The sequence below is a fragment of the Melanostigma gelatinosum genome (assembly GCF_949748355.1).
Source record: "Melanostigma gelatinosum genome assembly, chromosome: 9".
Classification (NCBI taxonomy): domain Eukaryota; kingdom Metazoa; phylum Chordata; class Actinopteri; order Perciformes; family Zoarcidae; genus Melanostigma; species Melanostigma gelatinosum.
This window is the reverse complement of record NC_136642.1, coordinates 8,291,069-8,312,426: the sequence shown is the minus strand read 5'-3', so window position 1 is coordinate 8,312,426 and position 21,358 is coordinate 8,291,069. Positions and strand designations below refer to the sequence as shown.

The 21,358-nt window shown below is 41.9% G+C and overlaps 3 protein-coding genes across 4 annotated transcripts in view; 1 reads left to right on the top strand and 2 right to left on the bottom strand.

Annotated features, from left to right (window-relative positions):
- Positions 1 to 2,654, top strand: part of taf12 (TAF12 RNA polymerase II, TATA box binding protein (TBP)-associated factor) — a 5,936-nt gene extending 3,282 nt beyond the window's left edge. The window contains exons 2-6 of the mRNA XM_079275549.1: positions 320 to 549; positions 674 to 751; positions 1,472 to 1,586; positions 2,139 to 2,227; positions 2,364 to 2,654. Coding sequence (XP_079131675.1) covers positions 469 to 549; positions 674 to 751; positions 1,472 to 1,586; positions 2,139 to 2,227; positions 2,364 to 2,399 — 399 coding nt within the window. The 5' untranslated portion in view covers positions 320 to 468 and the 3' untranslated portion in view covers positions 2,400 to 2,654. The remainder of the gene's footprint in view (positions 1 to 319; positions 550 to 673; positions 752 to 1,471; positions 1,587 to 2,138; positions 2,228 to 2,363) is intronic.
- A 733-nt stretch (positions 2,655 to 3,387) lies between these two features.
- rab42b (RAB42, member RAS oncogene family) lies at positions 3,388 to 5,800 on the bottom strand. The gene is made up of 3 exons (XM_079275608.1): positions 5,660 to 5,800; positions 5,119 to 5,341; positions 3,388 to 4,721 (listed from the first exon to the last, which is right to left on the bottom strand). Exons 2-3 carry the CDS (start codon positions 5,334 to 5,336, stop codon positions 4,280 to 4,282), a joined length of 660 nt encoding a protein of 219 aa, XP_079131734.1. The 5' UTR covers positions 5,337 to 5,341; positions 5,660 to 5,800; the 3' UTR covers positions 3,388 to 4,279.
- An 898-nt stretch (positions 5,801 to 6,698) lies between these two features.
- On the bottom strand, positions 6,699 to 16,736 carry LOC306782608 (CTP synthase 1-like). Of its 2 annotated transcripts, none has more exons than XM_079276046.1 (18): positions 16,593 to 16,736; positions 15,742 to 15,922; positions 15,377 to 15,547; positions 15,112 to 15,212; positions 14,341 to 14,457; positions 14,091 to 14,174; positions 13,339 to 13,419; positions 11,584 to 11,735; positions 11,339 to 11,471; positions 11,060 to 11,148; positions 10,309 to 10,403; positions 9,657 to 9,719; positions 9,480 to 9,523; positions 9,294 to 9,390; positions 9,154 to 9,209; positions 8,943 to 9,039; positions 8,416 to 8,560; positions 6,699 to 8,091 (listed from the first exon to the last, which is right to left on the bottom strand). In XM_079276046.1, the coding sequence occupies exons 2-18, from the start codon at positions 15,905 to 15,907 to the stop codon at positions 8,013 to 8,015; spliced, it is 1,770 nt and encodes a 589-aa protein (XP_079132172.1). In that variant the 5' UTR covers positions 15,908 to 15,922; positions 16,593 to 16,736; the 3' UTR covers positions 6,699 to 8,012. The 2 variants fall into 2 exon arrangements, with proteins under 2 accessions (XP_079132172.1, XP_079132173.1); XM_079276047.1 differs by having other exon boundaries at positions 16,598 to 16,720.
- Between the last annotated feature and the right edge of the window lie 4,622 nt (positions 16,737 to 21,358).

The window sequence follows — 21,358 nt, the reverse complement described above, 5'->3', positions numbered from 1 at the left end:
GGGGGAGGGGTGGGGGCGATTTTCTCGATTTTCAATAAAACACATCGCCTTAAAGCACACATTCGAATTAATCGATTAAATCGATTTATTGCCCAGCCCTACTATATATATATATATATATATCTATATCTATATAGATATATATATCTATATCTATATCTATATCTATATAGATATATATATCTATATCTATATCTATATCTATATAGATATATATATCTATATCTATATCTATATTGTATTGTATATAACATGTATATTGCATGTTTATCAACCTATTAGCTTCTGTAACTTGTTAACCCACAACTGTTTTCTCCAGATTTACGGAGGTGGTCCCTGCAAACGATAATCTATCACATCTGTGCCCATCTTGGACTGTCGCTCCGGACTCTCACAAAGACGAACAGTTTTGCTCACTGTTAAAAACAACAACGCCAGAGTCCCTCCGCTCCTCCTGTGGCCACCAGCATGGCTAACAGCATCCCGCCAGCATTAAAGGTTATTGGGACCCCTGGCCCTGCTGGCAGAAGTAGTCCGGAGGGATCTCAGGTCAGTGTTTTTTTGTTAATTCATCAAACCCAAAGACGTTAGAGGCATTATTCGACTAAAGGAAAGAGGACACGGCATTGGCACACCTGTACCCATTCTGTCAATGAATTTGTTTTCTCTCCAGGTGCTCAGTAAGAAGAAGCTGCAGGACCTGGTGAGAGAGATCGACCCGAATGAGCAGCTGGATGAGGATGTTGAGGAGGTCTGTCACTGGTTTTGATTTCAGTTCAAAATAAACTCACATTTCACAAGTGTGGACATTAGGGATGAGCTACAAAACGCAGTATTAAATGATTGAACACCATATTATTCATCAGCTAAGACATTTAATCAACGCTAATGATTTCGTGTAATTCAGTGTCGCACTGCAGCATCTCCTCTGCTCTCTGTGTCGGGTCTGAGCCCACACACACACACACTCTTGTAAGCTTGTCTGCTGGCTGAGACAAACCAGCCCCTCTTCTCTCCAGCAGCAGTACTTACAAAGAGTGATTGACATCAGCAAAGAGAGGAAGGACTGATGCTTACCATAGTCTGTGTTCTTCATTCTTTACAAACTTCACATTTCAGTTACTTTGCTGTTTTAAAATTATGAATAAATTCTAATCCTGCTCTGAATTTATTCCTTTCTTAAATGATGTATTAGAAAGCAGTTATTTAGTGATGAAATCCATCCCTGGTAAACGTAAGCAGCAGTGGCACGTTCGGTGTGAATACTACTTGCATCTTGCAGGTTCTCGTTGCTCGATAGTTCCCCAACCGACGACACACATCCATCATGTGGAAATGTTATTCTATTGAAAGCCTGGCTGCATGAAAAATGGTGTCGGCAGCAGAAAATATGAGGGATTTGTCCAGCCGCGGTGGAATGTTGCTTTACTGAGCACGATTAATGGTTCTCACACTGCCTGCCTCTTCTCAGATGCTGCTGCAAATTGCAGATGACTTTATTGAGAGTGTAGTGACAGCGGCCTGTCAGCTGGCTCGCCATCGCAAGTCCAACACCCTGGAGGTGAAGGATGTTCAATTACATCTTGGTAAGTTGCTTCTTTTTTTTTGGCAGCGTTGTAAAACCCAATATTCTCACGAGGGTGGGCTCAAGTATCCGTGATATGATGGTCAGCCTGTAATGACCGGTGGATAACTGCTTTCAAAACGCTTGCCTCGGGTCCTTTTAATTATTCCCCCACATGTCATGTGACTCATTCATTTCTTAACCCAAAATGTAATCTCTTTATTTTTTCAGCCATAATGACGGCTACTTACATTTGCAGATTCATTCTTTATGAATTTTTACAAAAACTTCCGACAGTTAGCATCATGTTCGATAAATGTCGTGTGAAAGCTGTAGCGTGAGCTCAGGAAGAAGCTGCTACAATTTGGAGCAGATCCGAGTCACGTGACATATTTTAACATCGCGAGATAAAGCATGTGGCCTTTGGTGGAGGTCTGCGCTCCGAGTGCCCCTTCTAGTTGGAAATAAGATCTTGCGTGTAAATGCTATGTCGCATTTCCTCATTGTACTGTAGTTCTATCGTGTTGGGAGTCGTGCGTAGTTCATACAGCGTCCTGCTGATTGCTTTTCTCAGAGCGCCAGTGGAACATGTGGATTCCTGGTTACGGCTCCGATGAGATCCGGCCGTTTAAGAAGGCTTGCACCACAGAGGCTCACAAACAGGTAGGCAATACATGTTTCTGTTGGACGTACTAGAATATTCCATGTCGTGGTACATCTAGAGAAAGCATAACTGTCAAAATGATTGATATAATAAATGTATACAGTGTATCTAACTGTTTATTTGGTTTCCTTACAGAGAATGGCGCTGATCCGCAAGACAACCAAAAAGTAGCGAGACCGTACACCAATATGTTGTACCCACTCTGTGTATTGTCTTCTTTCTTTTTGATCAATGAGGAAGAGAGAGAGAGACGGTTTTGGTGTTTAGTTTTTCATAGTGTCATTGTTACGTCTCCCTAACTTTTGAGTGTTTTGCCAGCACCATCACACAATAATGTAATTGGTGTCTCTGATTCTGTTTTGTTGCTATTAAGTTAAGTCTGGCACAACTCTGCGTTTTTGTCAATAAACATTTACTGGAATACTTTGTTTGGATGATGTGACCATGGCTGGATCTGATTTGCCTTTTGAGACTCTAGAGCGTTTAGAAGTGAATGTTACGTTGTGTTTGGTGTTCTTACCAGTAGTAGGTAATGAAGAGATCATAGCTCCCCTGTTTACGCACTCCACTCATGCTATTTATACTTTTTTTTTTTTTTTGTTAAAGGGTCTAGAATACCAAATTCCTACTGCAAATGGTGGCTACAAACAGTAAATTCTGTTGTTCGACGTGTTTATGCTGTTGTGAATTGTTACTGATTGTAGTAGGGTTTATTACTTTAACATTTATTTGAACTCCATGTAAATTGTAATTTTTACTTTCAGCGAATATCAAGATGATGGACGAAATGGTGCTCAGATGTTGACTTTTCACTGTCGGATTCAAAAATAAATGACTGATCTGTTATCAAAAACAGAAGATATTTTGCAGTCTGGCATCTCTTGCTAGACTCAACTTAAAGTTAACCACGGTGTCTTTACACACAGGAAGGGGTTACGTTTGAGTTCAGGGCTTTTGTAACGTGTAAAATCTGTTCAAGGACACAAACCAGTATACAGCCACACTGCTTCAACCGGTCAGTGATCTTCAATCTGAGTCTTAGTCACAAGATCAATCGTTTTTTGGTTGCCGAAACACAGGCGGTTTATCAGGCGTGGACAGTAATTGCAACATTTCAAAAGAACAATATCCAAATGCACTCGAGGTGTTTCATTTAATTAATTTCAACCACAGCACCTGAAAACAATCACTCTGAGCATGCTGCGCAATTATCGGTGATGCAACAAAGCTTTTTCCAGACAACTACTTCAGCCCAAAGCATTAATTCCCATCGTCAGAGGGGCCATTTATAAACTCAAGGGCACTCTGCACTGCAACTGCTGCCAATCAGACAGAACGAGCAAAACAGACAATATCACAGATGTGTGTGCAGAAGATAAAGCACAATATCTTGTACAGTCGGCCTAGCATCTCACAAAAGGTATAGGCTTGTTTTTTCATATTAAGAGAAACATTTCGAGCTAATATTTACCATGTTCAACATCCTCCTCAAACCTTAGTTTAGCTTGTTAGCATTCGTTTTCATAAACCAAAGCATTCATCAGGTCATTGAAATGACCTGATGAACACCTTTAGCAAATTCCACAGCAGTCTGCAATAGTTATCACCAAAAATCAAACCTGTCAAGCTGGTGGTGGTGCTAGATGAACAGTCAGGGGATCGCCGAACTCCGGATGAATTCATCCTCAGGGGACCACGAATGTCTGCAAAATGTCATCATGGCAATCCATCAAATAGTTTGAAGGTTTTCTAGGTACTTCAGTCTGGACCAAAGAGGCGATAACCAACATTGCCACGCTGCAATCATGGCAAAATATCAGTTAAACACCTTTATTTCTAAAGTTCATTCTTAAGATATTTCAGGAATGTCAAAGCTTTGTACATACAAACACACAAAATGTTTCCTCAAACCAGTCTGACGTTACTAAATGGTTAAGATTGTATCTTCGCAGCAAAAACATTTTTTTCACGATGGTCATGTTATTACAGTAAACGTCCACCACAGCTTTTAGGTTCTACAGTCACATGGGTGATCGCCGCCAGCCCACAGTTTAAGGACAACACTTCTTGGGTGCTGTGTTGGGCTGAGCCAGGCTGGCTCTCTGCAACTGCAGCGCCCGTGGTGCAGCGCACTTCACTCCATCCCAGCCCTCCTGCAGCTCCACCTCTCCGCTCAACAGACCCTGGTAGATCCGCCGAGTGAGCAGCTCAAAGGCCTCCCTCACGTTCTGACCCGTCTTGGCAGAGGCCTCCACGTAGGGCATCCCGAGCTGCCCGGCCAGTTTCTCAGCCTCCTCCACACTCACCACCCTCTCCCGCTGATCACCACGGTCGCTCTTTTGCCCCACCAGGACGAACAGCACCTTCTGCGGCTGCACCCGCTCGCACACCTCGGCGTGCCACTCCTTAATATGGTCAAAGGAGGCTTGGTTGGTCATGTCGAACACCAGCATACCGCCGACTGAGTTGCGGTAATAAGAACGGGTCACTGACCTGAGGAAGGAAGAGACACACGGGGGAAACATGAGGAAAAACAGGTTTGAATTCCACAAACATGAAAACCTCACTGTGCTGTGCAGAGTTCAGACTCAGTAACCAATGAATTTCCTGTTCCAGTAAGCAAATAATCAGCCGATTCTCTGCACTGTTTGAGGTGAGCTTTTTTTTTTTTTGAGATAAGCTGATTGACAAAGGGTCTGTTCTCTTTGTAAGGAATTGATCATCACTGTCCCCCCCCCCCTCACCCTAATCATGAAACTGTGGAGAGGCATGTGGATCCCCCATGAGACACTTAATGTTTAAAAGCAAAGGAAAGGATGTTTTTGGGAATATGCATAATTACTGCGTTACACGAAGAGGCGTAGTGCGACCAGGTCTGGTGCAGCCTCACCTGAACCTCTCCTGTCCAGCTGTGTCCCAGAACTGAAGCTTGACACGGACCCCCGGCTCCACCTCCAGGAAGTGGACATAGAAGTCTACTCCCACCGTCTGGTTGATGGACTCCAGGAACAGGTCTTCAGTGTAGCGCTTCAGCAAGGAAGACTTGCCCACTGTGGAGTCCCCCAGCATGATGATCCTGAACTGGTACTGCCACAAAGTCAGGTCCATCGTTGCTGGTTGTGGAAAAGAGGCATGACTGTAAATACAGCTTGTAAGGATACAGAAGCATGTAGAAGTTATGGGTATGACAAAAAAAAAAAACGAGATATATATATATATATATATTGAACAGCCTAGATGGTACCATGGGGATGGAGAAAAATATTTAAAAAAAGGCGCTGAAACCTGTAAGAGACTAGCAATCCCACATCAGCTTCCCACCAGTTGCTTCCCTATCTTTGACACTCCAAATGTTGAGAAACAACCACAGCAGCCACTCCTTATAAATCTCACTATCAGTAGAGCAGGCGGTGTTGACAGTCATCACAAACCCCTATGCAGCAGATGATTGCATCACAAGTCCCTCAGCCCCATTCCCACGGTGGCTCATCAAAACCTCTTCAAAAGCAGGTAGCTGGAGAAATACGTCCCACAAAGTAGATCCCAGTACAGCTGCTGATCTTAACCGCTACTGTCGGCATGTGCAGGGGTGTGGACTTCTGAAGTTTGCCTGTTGATACTTGACAAAAGGCGGGGCAGCATAGGGACGCGGGGAGGGCTGTTGTGGAATGGGAGGTCCAGATGCACAAGGAAAAGGGGCATTATGAGGAAGTGGTGGTTGTATTTAGTACCATATCAAGGCAAACCATGGAGTTTCCTGCTGTCGCCAGCTCGTGACTGCATGTCATCATTGACGATCGTAGACGGTGAGGACGAGTGTGGGCTACTGGTTTCCCCACACGATCTGCAGTAATTCTTATCACTTTATGGTCTCATATGTACAGTGAACACCGCCTCCTAAAAAGGGAAGTAAAAGACAATACAGCTCTACATTCAATGGGGAAACAGGAGGAACCGCTCAGGATATCAAATTCCTTTTTCTACAATAGGGAGGTTTAACTTTAGTTTTAGAAAGGACTACAGGTCTACTTTCTTTAATCTAGTCTGTTGTAGTATTGCACATAGGGCACAACCTGTGGTCAAAATATAAACATAAAAAATATATATACACACACACACATCACTCCCAAATTGACTAGACAGCAACTACATTATTTAACTGTTCCGGGTCTGTTAAAACCGCAGCTGAAATCTTTTCATATTGTGGGATGTAATGAATAAGACAGCCTCCAGTGACAGCTAGAGCACTTGAGACTTTTAATTTTGTACATAACTACAGTAAACAGACTCGTAGTTTCAAGTGCTCCCACTTTCAAACACTGAAAACAGTGACGGCAAAGCTGTTTGATCCTCTTTAAGATGTGCGGGCGTGTTAATGTTTATGCATGTCCTTTTATAGTGACTGGTAAAAAGCAGAACATACGCGGTTTCTCTGGTCCACCAGAATAAAGGCCAGATTGTCAAGAGGAATATATTATAAGTATATTTATTCAGAGTGTACACATATCGCATCACACATGCAACTTCACAAATATAAAAATACTTCTCGTTTCGCATATATTTGGGTCACCAGCAGATAAATGAAGGCATAACTATTCCGGTGCACTCAATGTAAGAAAACTCAAAGCGAAAATGTAATCTGAAAGCTTGACGCTCATCATCTAGTTAGCTGCTCCGTTCTGAGATCAAATCTTTGGTTTTCTTCTTTCACTTTTAAGCCATCAGCTCTCATATGCCAAGCTTTCTTCCTCAGTTCATACGTTATCTGAAGTGCCACTGACGGCTCGTCAGATGACTGCATCTGTATAGTTCATGTTAGGAAGTTCTGGGTCAGATAGTGCAGTCAAAGGAAATAGAGTTTAAAATCATGTTTGTCGACGTAAGCAGGTAAAAAGGTCTCGACCATAAAAACCATGGAAGCAGAACTGGTGCGTTCAGGTTTAAGGCATAAAAACACCCCAAAGTGCAAAATCCATTACAACTTTCATGAAGAAATGAAAGTCCTGTGTCCGTGGGATATTGGCTGATGCCTAAACCATCAACCTCATTATGACAAAGAATATACACACACACACCAAAACACAACTTTGTGGTCCAGTTTAAGATCATACTCTTGCAGTTTTGCGCGTACACTCCATGTAATAGTGCTAGAGTCCATGCTAGAGTATTCAAAAACAGAAAGCATGTAGCTTACTCACTTTTCTGTAGTAACCGCTAATGAGTTATGATTTGTAAGCTGGTATTAAACCTAAAAAAGGGGAAAAACATCAACACAAATTGTAAAACAGACGATAAAACATGCGTTAACCGAGCTAATGATAAACAGGCAAGATTCTGGCAATCAAAGTCACAAACAACTGTCCCAAGTAATAATGTGTCTCATGTTTTCATACATTAGAGTTGAATTTGCAGAGGAGTTGCCCCAAAAACAAACCTGATATGCAGACCCCGACATTTTGACATCTAATCTGCATATTCTGAGCATGTTCCATTTGTTTTCTATACAGTATAGAAAACAAATAGAACAGAAGAAGTATAATACTTCACTGCAAAACACAGCATCCATCCCCTCTCGTGTTCGCCCAAGCATCATGATCTTAAAGTTGCAAAAGCCTCTGTACCGACAGGCTGATGATTTACCGTCCAAGTCTCACTCTATTCTGTTTGTTTTCATTCCTACATAAACACTTTGTTGCATCAATTAAGAGTTCACCTCCTGCCTTTTTTTTCAGGGCCTTGCATTTATCTGCACGAGTGACACACAAACAACAATGGGCTTTAGTCTCAGGACAAAGGGGGGAACTTCAGCTCAGACATGTCTTCTTCAGGAGAACTGCTGCCACTGCGGTCGCTGTAAGTGTCCCTGGAATATAGGATGATGATATAGTGTCACTGTAAACTCACTGTAAGAGTCGATTATGACACTGAATAGAAATATACTTGTAAATGTCCAGTCGGGTTGACGAGTCAACGTAAATTCAATGACATGTAAAAGATTAAGATTTTTTGTTTTTATCAATCCCTTATATATATATATATATATATATATATATATATATATATATATATATATATATATATATATATATATATATATATATATATATATATATATATATATATATATATATATATAAATAAATAAACCTATGACCTGCATCATACAGTCATTTGATTCTAAACGTACCGTGGAGAGAGGCGGCAGCCCTTGTTCAGGTAGCCCTGGAGTTTTCCTGCAGCAGCCAGCAGGAGACCAAAGTATGGAGGAGAAGGTTTGATGGGTCTGGAGGTGAACTCTGGATGGAACTGCACTCCAACAAAATAGCAATGATCTGAAACAACAAAGACCTGTCAATTAACACGGACATATTAACCTGCTACACGAGGTTATGCTCGGCACAGTCCACCACAGTCAGCATATGACACACGGCTAACATATTTACCAAAGAAGGACATTTGAGGCAAAGCATGTCTAAGAAACAGTGGAGATGCCGTCTACGTGTCAAACCATCTTTTGGCAGGACACTGAAGCCCAAACTGCTCCCTTGGGAGTGTGCATGTTTATTGCTCCTGATGAGCAGGTGGCAGCTTGTATGGTACCGTCTGCCAGTGTGTGAATGGGCGAGTAAGTGTTGTAAAGCGCTTCGAGTGGACACTAGGATTAGACAAGCGTTACTAGGTGGACACTTGTTTTCAATAACACTTTTCACGCACCCTCCAGTTCAATGACCTCCATTCTCTCTCCTTCCACATCCTGGCCGACAAACTGAAGACCCCTTTTCTCAAAGTGGTGCTTCAGCTCCGGGTTCACCTAGAATGCGCAATGGTTCAAGGATTGAGGAAAGGTTTCTGAGAAAGAAGGTTCACGAGGTAATGCATTTGTTTTGTACTCTCATACAAAAAAGGCTTTAGAAGCTTGTTTTACCTCAAATCGGTGCCTGTGCCTCTCGTCAACATATTCCATGCCTCCGTACAGTTTTCCTACAACAATGAGATATCAAGTCAGCAAAAAATACTAGCTGGAGCAATCAAACAGTCCACCATTAACTCTACGGGGATACATACTCAGTACACTCGTGCTGGATTTGAAAATAGTCCGCCTCTTCCCCAACCTCATAGTCCCGCCCATCTCCCCTGGGTTGTGCTCCGGCATGTCAATCACCTGTCAAGATCAAATAGCGTTTCAAAACCATTCTGGTAAAGACTCGGCTGGTATGATGGGCTATGAGCTCTGAAGAGACGATAACCTACCACAGGGTGAGTGGATTCTGGATTGAATTCTGTGGAGTTGGCATCTGAAAAAGATGAGATAAGAGAAACTGATCTAAGGTCAACGTCCCACCAGGTCTACGGTTCTTTCATCATTCAATTAGAAACCATTAGAACACATTTTAACAGTGTCACCAGCTGATCTGTGAAATTACTCACCTTCCCATCCGAGAACGTTGCGGGCGAACTCGCACACTGCCAGCTGCATGCCCAAACATACTCCTGCACAAACAAGAGCAGCAGGACGAGTGCACAACGAGGGCTATTGTAAGGAGTCTTACATTACGACATGCAAGAGGTTTGCACAGTGGGGGGGTCTTCAGTCAACACGGCAGCATTTGAAAGTGATTATTTTAAAGTGTCTATGAATCTAATCCGTTCACACTCGAGTCCAAGTGGACGTTTGTCCAAGTGGAAGTCCCTCAAGGCGTTCCTGAAGTATTCATTCACGAGACGGAACGTACGGACAGATGGACAACCCAAACACATAATGCTTCATAATCATAATAAGAACAAACAGGTAGAGGGTCTCTACAGATACAGAGACGCCAAACACTTGAAGTGGGTTTAAGTGATGATTGCGAGAGATTCTTTTTTTAAGTCTTGCATTTTAGTTATTTAAGCAAAATCACAACAATAAAACATGACAAATAAGATACAAATACTTTTTTAGAGAAACAGTAGCTATTCGTTTCGTTGTCTAATCCAGTGATGCAAATATGAACTTGTTGAGCAACAGTCGACACATTTGAGGGTCTAGTTCTCATCAGGTTTGCTAATTGCATGTCATTTACAATACGACATCACTTACCCAGGAAAGGCTTATTCTGTTTCCTCGCCCAGTTAATAGCGTGCATCTTGCCTTCTGTCCCTCTCACACCAAAACCTCCGGGTACCAGCACACCACTGTGGGGTGGAAATTTTAGAAACAAGTCCAGATTATCTTTGAGGCAAACCTACACAATATAAAAACATCTGCACACCTTTAGACACATTATTGATAAAAAGTGTTATGACTGAAAAACTAAAAGAATGAATGTGAATTCATATGGAGGCTATTCTTTATTCTTCACAGTGGGAGAAACTCCCCCATGGCACTAACTACTTCCTGCTGATCTATGTATAGAAATCCTTCGTCACTACATGTTTGGAGGGGCAAAACGCTGGACAGCTATTGTAACAGCCATCGGGTAACCTAGTTCAATAACATACTAATGGCGCCTGGTCTTAGGTTGGGATCTAGCAGACATCCCTTTGGATTGGCAAAATTTTGTGGTTAGAAATAATTGCTCATAATCTGATTAAGCGACACCGGCTTTCTTCTTACTCTGGCCCCATGAGAACGGCTACAGGACTCAAACATACTACTCCCGCCCCCCACCCAGTACATTGCAGGTGTAATCTATACATGAACACGTAATAAAACACTGTGAATTCCTACAAAACAAAGAAGTCATTGAGCATTTTATAAAGCTGCTTAAACCACTGGGCCTTACAGCGCTCTGCTGCCATCATGTGGCGTACTCCATAAGAAGCTGTATAACTATAGTTTGTCTACTCACTGAGCACTGCAGAGTCTCTGCCAGGCCTCGTGGTATTTCACGGGCTCATCTTGCAGAGTGGCAGCCTCTAGGTCTGCAGAGTCTATGTACTGCAATGAAGACACACAGCGTGTTAGCCAAGACGTTGCACTCTGTCAAAATGCTGCTACTCTTTAAATATTAGGTATTATGCCAGTTTTATAAGCGTTCTGTGACAACTGTTAATACAATCTGCAAAGCAGTGTTGCAAAATCCACAAATAAATTTACAAAACATAAAGAACTGGAACTGATTCCATACCTTGACCTCTAGTTTGTGATTAACTGCGAGGGCCGAGTGCTCCAGGGCCTTGATGACTGAGGTGTAGGAGTCTGATAACTTTGTGTATTTCCCCACCAGGGCTATAGAGACATGCTCCAAGAGACGGGCAGATCTGAGGAGAGAGCAGGATGATTTACAAACTGTTCCATAACTGTAAAGGTAAATTATTTGTTCCTTAAAACCCTTGAGCAAGACACAACGTAGGAAAAGGTTAACATCCTCACCTCCCAGCCATCTCCTTCCACTTTGCGAGCATCTTTCTGGGCCTCACCTCGATGGGCAGGCTCAGCCGCTGGCAGAGGTAGCTCACAACCCCCTGGTCCTCCAGCAGCAGCGGCACTCTGTAGACCGAGGAGACGTCACGGACACAGATCACCTGGAAAGAATGACGAAACACGTTATACGTCTTTATGTTTTAAATTGATAAAAAAGGACGAGCAATGTCAACATTGACTTAAGAAAATCAAATAGAATCTGATACTCAACATTACAATTACATGAATCATGTGTATACTACTGTTGAGTTGTGATGGCATTTGTGATACTTTTTTACTGAATTTCTTAAGATATTCAACATGTGACTGCAAATTCTCAAAATACATGCTGGAGCTTTGTGTGCAGCTTATCCATGCCATACTCCTAGAAAGACTAAAAATCTGGGTGGGACTCTCTGGCACAGCACTTAACTGGTTTGAATCCTACTTGAAGGACCGAGAATACTTTGTGTCTGTAGCTGATTACACATCAGAGCTGACTAAAATGACATGTGGTGTTCCCCAAGGTTCAACACTGGGGCCTCTTCTGTTCAACATCTACATGCTTCCACTAGCTCAGATTATGGAAAACAACAAAGTGTGTTATAATTATGCAGACGACACACAAATCTACATAACTATGTCACCAGGGGACTATAATCCCATACACGGGCTGGGTAACTGCATTGAACAAATCAACAACTGGATGTGCCAGAATTTTCTTCAATTAAACAAAGATAAAACAGAAGTAATTGTTTTTGGTACCAAGGACGAACAATTGAAAATCACCGCTCAGCTTCAGTCACTGATGTTAAAACCCACAAACCAAGCCAGAAATCTAGGTGTAGTTATGGATTCAGACCTCAACCTGAACAGCCATATCAAGACAATTACAAAATCAGCCTACTATCACCTGAAGAATATATCAAGGATTAGAGGACTTATGTCTCAACAGGATTTGGAAAAACTTGTCCACGCATTTATCTTCAGCAGACTGGACTACTGTAATGGTGTGTTTACAGGTCTCTGTAAAAAATGCGTCAGAAAGCTGCAGCTGATTCAGAACGCTGCAGCTCAAGTCCTCACTAAGACCAGGAGGGTGGATCACATCACTCCAGTTCTGAGGTCTTTGCACTGGCTTCCTGTCCAACAAAGAATTGACTTTAAAATCCTGCTGTTGGTTTACAAAGCACTGAATGGTTTGGGACCAAAATACATCTCCGATCTGCTGCTACCTTATGAACCATCCCGACCCCTCAGGTCGTCTGGGACCGGTCTACTTTCTGTTCCCAGAGTCAGAACTAAACATGGAGAAGCAGCGTTCAGTTTTTCTGCTCCACATATCTGGAACAAAGTCCCAGAAAGCTGCAGGTCTGCTGAGACCCTCAGCTCATTTAAATCAAGATTGAAGACTTTTCTGTTTGCTGCTGCCTTTAATTGAACCACATTCAATTAATATATTAATCAATTTCCTGCATTTCACGACTGCATTTTATTTCTTACACTGTTTTTTAAATTGTTTTTGAAATCTCCTTTTCTTTTGCCTTGTGTTTTGATGCTTTTAATGGTTTTATGTGAAGCACTTTGAATTACCTTGTTGAAATGTGCTATACAAATAAACTTGCCTTGCCTTGCCTTATGCCACATTCACCCATCAGACAATAATTGAATCAATATCACCCTAATTGATACCAGGTCAGGCTGTTTGTTGTCACTCTACTTTACCTGTGTGGGCTCTACGTGACAAAACATGGAGATCTTCTCCTTGACGGACGTTTCTAGAGGCGATGAACAGCGGCACATGATCTGCAAAGGACCCATATGTTTGTTTTTAAAACTGGACGAACTTATAACAGGCATGCAAACTAATCAGGGATGACCATCGGGATTCAAAACAGCTGAACGGTGTCACGTTTGCATGACTGGTATAGTCTCAAAGGTTACCATATAAATACTGTTGGAACCATGATGCAGTTTGTTTGTTTTATTGTATGTTTGAAGGAAACACAAGGTGAATGTATACATGCAGTTCTGACATTGAACACAGTGTTGAGCATTAATGTAGAAGTGAATATAAGCGCCTAGTGATGAGAATCAGGTGTGTGGGACGGGACGCCAACAGCTTCTGACCGTGACATATCCTGTCATGTCGTGTTGGTGTCAGAGCGTGACTGGCATGCTCAGATTCATTGGTAGGAATAACATTAAACAATGCTGATTTAATGCTGTGGTGACAATGTGAAATGGATCCAAAGAGATACAGCGCACTGGACAGTGATTTGTTTGTAGCCAAGAACACGTGTCCGAACAAGTTTTCCCCTCAGTGCCGTACATTTGATTTGATTGTGTACAACACAAGATGAATACATGACCAAGAATTATTGGATATAGACTTTCTACACATACAGGGACAGGAGAGGCCTCGCCTGTTTACATCTGTGGTGCAGAAGGGAATGCCAAGTTTTAATCAAACTCACCAAATCTGGAGACAAGCCCAGCCCTCTGAGTTCTCGAACACTGTTCTGTGTTGGTTTGGTTTTCTGCTCTCCTGTGGTATTGGGCTGAGGGCACAAAAGTCAAATTGTAGCTTAAATGTGTGCGACAGATAAACCAGTGGGTATTCTCTAACTCCTTCAATTAAAACAAAACTAAATAAAGCAGACTTGGACCTACTTCACTTGTAAGAAAATTCAACATGACATGTGTCTGTTCACCGCTGTGCCATACCTGTGGAACCAGGCTGACATGGATGTTGCAGAAGTTGTCCCTCTTCACCTTGAACTGGAACTGCCTGAAGGCCTCGATGAACGGCATGCTCTCAATGTCCCCCACTGTGCCTCCCAGCTGTTGACACACAACACCAGCTCAGACCACAGAACTGAATGCACAACGCAAACCGGTTGGTTCTCTTCAACTGATATAACCGCCATGCCCGTAGAAAGTAAAAATGTAATTTGCTGTACTGAGCCAATAAAACTGTCAGCGCTGGTTAAGATTCATGTCATGGGAAAATAAAAAGGTGGAGGCCGGGTAATAATTCAACTGTATTCATGAAGATTTGGTTCGTTTCAACTGCAAATATACTAAGGATGATCTACTTCTACCGTGTATGCTGTCAAAGAAATAAAATACTTTGTTTTACTATCGGGCTAGCAGAGGAGTAAGGATTTACAGACGCTACAGCAAATCAATTTTTTAATCCACAAATTTTTTAGTGTTTTTCAAAATATTTTTTCTGCTTTGCTGACGGGCCTATTTGTGAAAGTTCAGCAATTTCTCTGCTTGCTGAATGGCGCTATTATTTTCTATTGCTTCAGGCAACACATCTAATTTCAACAAATTATTTTTGTTATTTCTCTTAAAACGCACTAATAATTGGTCACAAATCGCTTTAGAGTTGCCGAAATATATGACAGTTGACGAAGAATCTTGTTTCACCATTTACATAAAATCCCTGCTTGATGAGAACAGATATAAGTACCTACAAGACCGACTTACCTCAATGACACAAACTTGAGGCTCCACGCCATCATCATCTACTGAGATCCTGGCCTGCTTCATCACCCACTCCTGGATGGCATCTGTGATGTGGGGTACCACTGGAAACAGATTTACAGAATAAAAGAAGTATAAAACTGATCACTGCTTATTGAACATACTTGTGTAGAAGAATACAGCAAGTGTGCTTCTCTGCGGCCAAAAGTGGGGTTGCAGAATTTAGGGTCATGGGAGGGGCTTCCATGTTCTGTAGCAGGTCACTCACCTTGTACAGTCTTGCCCAGGTAGTCTCCCCTCCTCTCCTTGTTGATGACCGACTGGTAGATCTTTCCAGTGGTGAGGTTGTTGTCTTTGGTAAGACGGATGTCTAGGAAACGCTCATAGTTCCCCAAGTCCAGATCCACCTCACCGCCATCATCGAGAACAAAAACTTCACCTGCACCACACAGACACAACATCCATTTACCTTAGGGTTAGTATACGAGTGAAAACTGACAACAACAACCATCTATTGTATGGAAACAGCTTGACCCACTCAACGACATGGTCCGTCTAACCAAAAGGACACATTAAACACAGGTGATACCTCAAACAAGTATAAAAGCTTGTCGGAAGCACTCGATCGCTCACCGTGTTCATATGGCGAAAAGGTGCCGGCATCAATATTGATATATGGATCGATTTTGATGGCTGTGACATGAAGGCCGCAGGACTTGAGGATTGTCCCCACGCTGCTGGCAATGATGCCCTTTCCAATACCAGATATAACACCACCGGTAACCAGGATGTACTTCATAGTGGCATGTGAAGACTGCAAACAAGACCAAAAAAAAACCTCATGTGGAATGAATGATGCAACACAGACTATGTGAGTGCTCTATTGCCAATGTAAAACTCTGTTTTACAACTTGTATTCCTCTGTTGTAACATTGCAATCCCATGCATCAGCAATAGAAAATATTAAAATCAGTCAATATTAATGCGTTTTGAAACTTGGGAGAGGTGCGAATACCGCTTTGTTTACATCCGGATCGCGCCCTCACGTTATCCAGATATATAACGCATGGTGACATTGAACGGGTAGATCCGACAAAATCCATAAGGAGGTACGTTTTAAAGCAGATCTTACAACTACTGCACGTTTAACATTGAGGTTAACCACATGATCTGAAATGAAATGGCGGGAAATACCAACAACCCAATAAGCACGCTCATATGAAGGAGGAGGCTCCCGCGAGACCAACCATCTTGTCATTATGCCAAAACATATTTGTAATAAAGTACATAAGCTCATACGAAGCTGTTGATGTGGTGTGGACGGGGAAGTTAAGTTAATATGAACCGCCTGCGTGGCTTACACAGCTAACACGCTGCAGTTAAACTAGCTAACGTTCGATAATTGTGACAATTTATCAACGACACACTTCGCAGCATTATAAACGGACTCTCGGGCACACCACGTAAGCCCACACAAAACTTACCTTACGGGAAAAAGAGAAAGACGTTACTATTGTTTCGTATCAGTAACTGTTGTGAATGCAACCGCCTCCACGTTCCCCCTGCAGTAGAAACACGTGTGACAGACTGATCCGCTTGCTCTGGAACAGTTTGTGCTTCCGTTTCAGTTGACCATAGGGTATTTTATGCCCTACGCTTAGCCTCTCAGGCAGATCACAGTCCGCCGCAGCCACAGGATCCACCAATCAGGTGGACGAATGTCAGGGTTAGGTTACCGAGGAAGGCATCCCAGTGAGCGGGAATAACCCACGGCACTCGTGTCACAGAGGAGTTTTCACCGTATGATGTCACACGTTTTGAAGTGAACCTAATTCAAGGTCAATGTAAGCGAAATTTATTGTAATATGATGGATATGGAGAATTAATAATACTTTCTGTATTATCCATGTACTCTTACACTACCTTGACTTCAGATATGATACTGTACACACATGCAATGCACCCTATACTGATCCTGACTACATATCTAGTCTATAATATATAGTTTATACATATATATATATATATATATATATATATATATATATATATATATATATATATATATATATATAGTTTATATATATATATATATATATATATATATTTGTGGTTTACTGTTTGCCTTGCATGTATTGTTTACATTTTGGATTTGTACCATTTGTTTTAACCTTATTGCTAAAGTATATATTTTATGATATTGCCACTCCCACTTTGCATTGTAACTGCTGGAAAGCAATTTCGCTTGGGATTAATAACGTTTTATCTGCCTGATTGAAACATTATGAATAATTAAGTTGTCATTTTTTTGGACAGTTAGCTGACATCTTTGACATCTTTGTCCATGACTGTTCATGGACATATTTTACAATATCATCATACATCATTATTCTAATTTAATTGTTTAACTTTTTTTTACCGATACATAAATATCTCAATTCTTTTTTTTATCATCATTCTTATCATAATTCTGTCACCTCCTATTCTTTTATTTGTTCATCAGTTAATTTGTTAACAGCTTCACCACTAGATGGCATGTAAGTTCTATGTTGCATTTTCAGCATATTTCTATGCCAAATTGAGTTTTTAACATAGTTATTCACACCTTGTGACTTTGAAGGGGTAAATAAGGCATCAGATATAGCGACACAGAAATTGATACTGTTGTAAGCACTGATACCCTTAAAGTTTCCGGTTTGGCCAAGTAAGGCAGTATACGAAATAGAGCAATGGTCCCTCGTAACCGCATTGATACAGTAATGCTGTCTGTGAGATATTAAAGTTGTTCTTCATGTAGTCACTGTCGCGCTGCCCCAGTTTTGTTGTAGGTAATGAGAGTGGTGATTCTAATTCCTTTCTGTCCATGATCTTGATCTAATTAAAGACCTCATCCCTGCCACCTCATTTTCATAAGCTGTTCCCTTCAATTACATCTGACAAGTGAGCACAGACACACATTAACCTCCTGCATGAAGAGGTACTGTGCTTCCCTCATCTCCTCTGCCATATTTAAATCACAGAGAGGGCAATTCTAAGGTACTTCCACCTCCTTGAATACACATTTTTGTAAAACACGTGAGTGGATGGTAGTGCACGGTATTAACCTTCAATATGTTCTAGTTTTCTGATAGTGACAATATAGTGCCATGTTCTGCAGTGTTTCTTGGCAGTTAATGATTGTCTATATAATGCTTTTTCTTTGTCTTCCACAAAGTGCAAGATAAGCCAATGAGTCCGGAGAGATATGGATACTGAAATAAATGTGGAGCTCATACAAGATTGATTTACTTTGCTACTATCAAAATGGACATAACATCTTGCACAGATGTGTCAGTGACTGCAAAGTGTAAATACAACGTGACGTGTTCATGGGCTCTTAAAAAATGTTTTTGACGTAATCGTTTGTCATTTTGCGAAATATGCTTCTTTGCTTTTCTTTATGAGGGTTGCCATCTATAAGACCATCTATTGCATGTAATGTAATGGTATAAGAATAAATGAAACTGGTTCATAACAAACATTTTAATGCAAAATAAAATTTCCACAAGGAAGGAGGATAGAAACACAGTTTGTGTTGGCAGATTCATTTTTTCTTCACCTCCCCCCTATGAAGTTTGATAGCACTGGGGTCAGCTGTCATGAGCCGCTTCACTCTCCGAGACCTCCAGTAGGCTGGAGAGGTCCAAATCCCGGCTCACATAGACACAAAGAAACAGTAGCCCACATCCCCCGCACCCCACACACATTATTTATGAATGGGAGTGGTGCCTTTCCCTGTCCTTTTGTAGTTTTGGAATGTGCAAGATGGATCGATTTAAGATGGGAACACAGATGGCTCTAAAGGCACAATGCAGTACAAAACCACTCAGAGGAAAAGTGAGCTCTTGGGCAATTAGTGTCATTATGGCTGCTCATGTGCTTGGTGGGCTGGATAAACAGTGGCTGTGGCGGCAAATGGTTGGGCATGTGGGTAGCATGGATAATGATGATCAGTGTTGCAGCAGAGCAAAAGCACACTTAAGGTGATACAACGGGTTTGTCTTGATCAGACATAAGAGGCAGGCAGTACATCAGGTGCTATAGGGCTACACATATGTCAATATTTTCAATTACTCCGTTTTCTTTTGTCGTTGATGAAATAATTGTTTAGTCTATAATATGTCAGAAAATAATACGAAATGTCCAAAGTGCTTGTTAATGAACAGCAGTCCAAACCCCAAAAATATCCAATAACAAATCATATACAAGAGAGAAAAGCAGCAAATCCTCTATTTGATTGATTTGCTTTTAATAACTTTGACCAGTGATCGCTTATCAAAATAACTGCCTGTTCATTTTCTGTTGATCAACTATGCAATAACTAATGCTGAAATTATAAGCATTGTATAATAACAATACTTGTATAATAAGAAACAACACTTCTACAAATGTGAGATTAGAGATAATACTGAAAACTTAAGCTCTTAAGTGACACACATACACACACACACACACACACACACATTTTAATTCCCTGCAGCTACAGTGACACACATGACAACAAGGGCAGGTGCGGTTGTAAACAGGAGTGAGACAATAGTCTCACAGAGAAACCCAGCTCATAAAGACCTCTGGGGAAACCCACACTCTAAGTTTGTTGTCATTGCCTTAAACCCAGTTGATACTCTGTTTACTCTACACACGTAAATGAGTGTGTGTGTGCGTGTGTGTGTGTGTGTGTGCACGCGCCTGTGTGGGAGTGTGACATCTACCATTCTCTTCTCATTGCCTCAGACACAAGTTATTGAGAAAACAAATGTCAGTTGACGGGCGTTGTCTGTTTGGTGTCTGCACTGAGGGTTAGTCTTTCCTCCCACTACTTGGAGCAAATCTAATTTGATTATGAGCACGAGTGAAGAAAGGCATTGACGGGAGTGGTTTATTTGATAACATGGGACTAATGACAACAGAAAGATGAGAGGGAGTGAAATGGAGAGAAATAGAAATTGAGTGATATTGCGAGAGAGGGAGGGAGACACTTTGATAGAGGGAAAGAGAAACTCTTCCCGTCGGGGATGAGGCTCTGGATCGGTGCCTGGTATGCCACTGCACTGTCATCTGTGAGATGCCTTTGTACAAGTGTGGAGGCCAGCATTTCCCAGGATCCCTGGCTGTTATCCCGACCCAACTCCTAGCATGTGGCCTCCTGCTCTCTCCCGTCTGGTCCTTTCGTTCCTGCTTCCCTCGACCTCCCTCCTCCTGCACCTCGAGGGTCTCTGTTCTATCCTTCCTCTCTCCTCTAATCCATACTCCTCCTTACCCTCATTTCACTCTTTCTCTCCTTATCTCGCTCTTCTTTCTTCTAGCCAAAGCGCAGCTAGAGGCTGGGCCTCAGCCACCTCCATGAAAACAGATGACAGTGTTTTTTTTTCCCTCCCCACTGCCGCAGACCCCCCTCCAGGAGAGGTCTGTCTGCCTGGGAGGAGAGGGGGAAATGAGAAGGATTGATTCATTTAAAATGCATGCTCTCCTCTTTTTTCTCCAACGAGCCCCCCCTTCAGGAGGACATGCCTGCTCAATGAGAGATTGAGAGGAAGATCATGGGAGCCCATTCATCAAGCCCCGTATTCCATTATAAGTAATGTATGTAATGTGCAAACAAGCCCCCAGTATTAGGGTTGTAGCCTTTAAACCAGGACTGCTATCATGTGTTCTGTGAAGAGTTTTTTCATGCTGGAATGGGGACAAGATCGATGAGCCAAAGCCAGGACAAACAGAGAGGGATTATTTTGTTGTTCTTAGAATCAAAACAGCTCCATTTTCTTTCATAATTAAAAAGTACATTTGTTTTTTAAAAAGCAGCCATGAATGAAAGGCCGATGATCGTCACAAAGCCACACAAATGTCCCTTATTTCCTGTAAGAGATGATGATTCCGTAGTGTAACTGTTTTGTTTGTGTAAACTCTAAATAAACTGAGAATATTTTTCCCTTTTCTCTTAAGTTAGTATCATATTCAGTGTTGCTCCCCAAAATAACGGTAGCAACTGAAGTGGCATTCATAACACCCTGGAGTCTGATAACAGATCATACCAGAGATAGGGAAGAGATGCACCCTGATGCCTTGTGACCACGTGCATTAGCACTTCTAGACCACATGTCATTCTCAAGTCAGATGCTAGGCCAGGGTGAACAAGCAGTCCCTTTATCACTAACTCAGTTATTCAATCATTTCAACCTCTTCATGCACCGAAGACTGTTCAGCTTGCTGA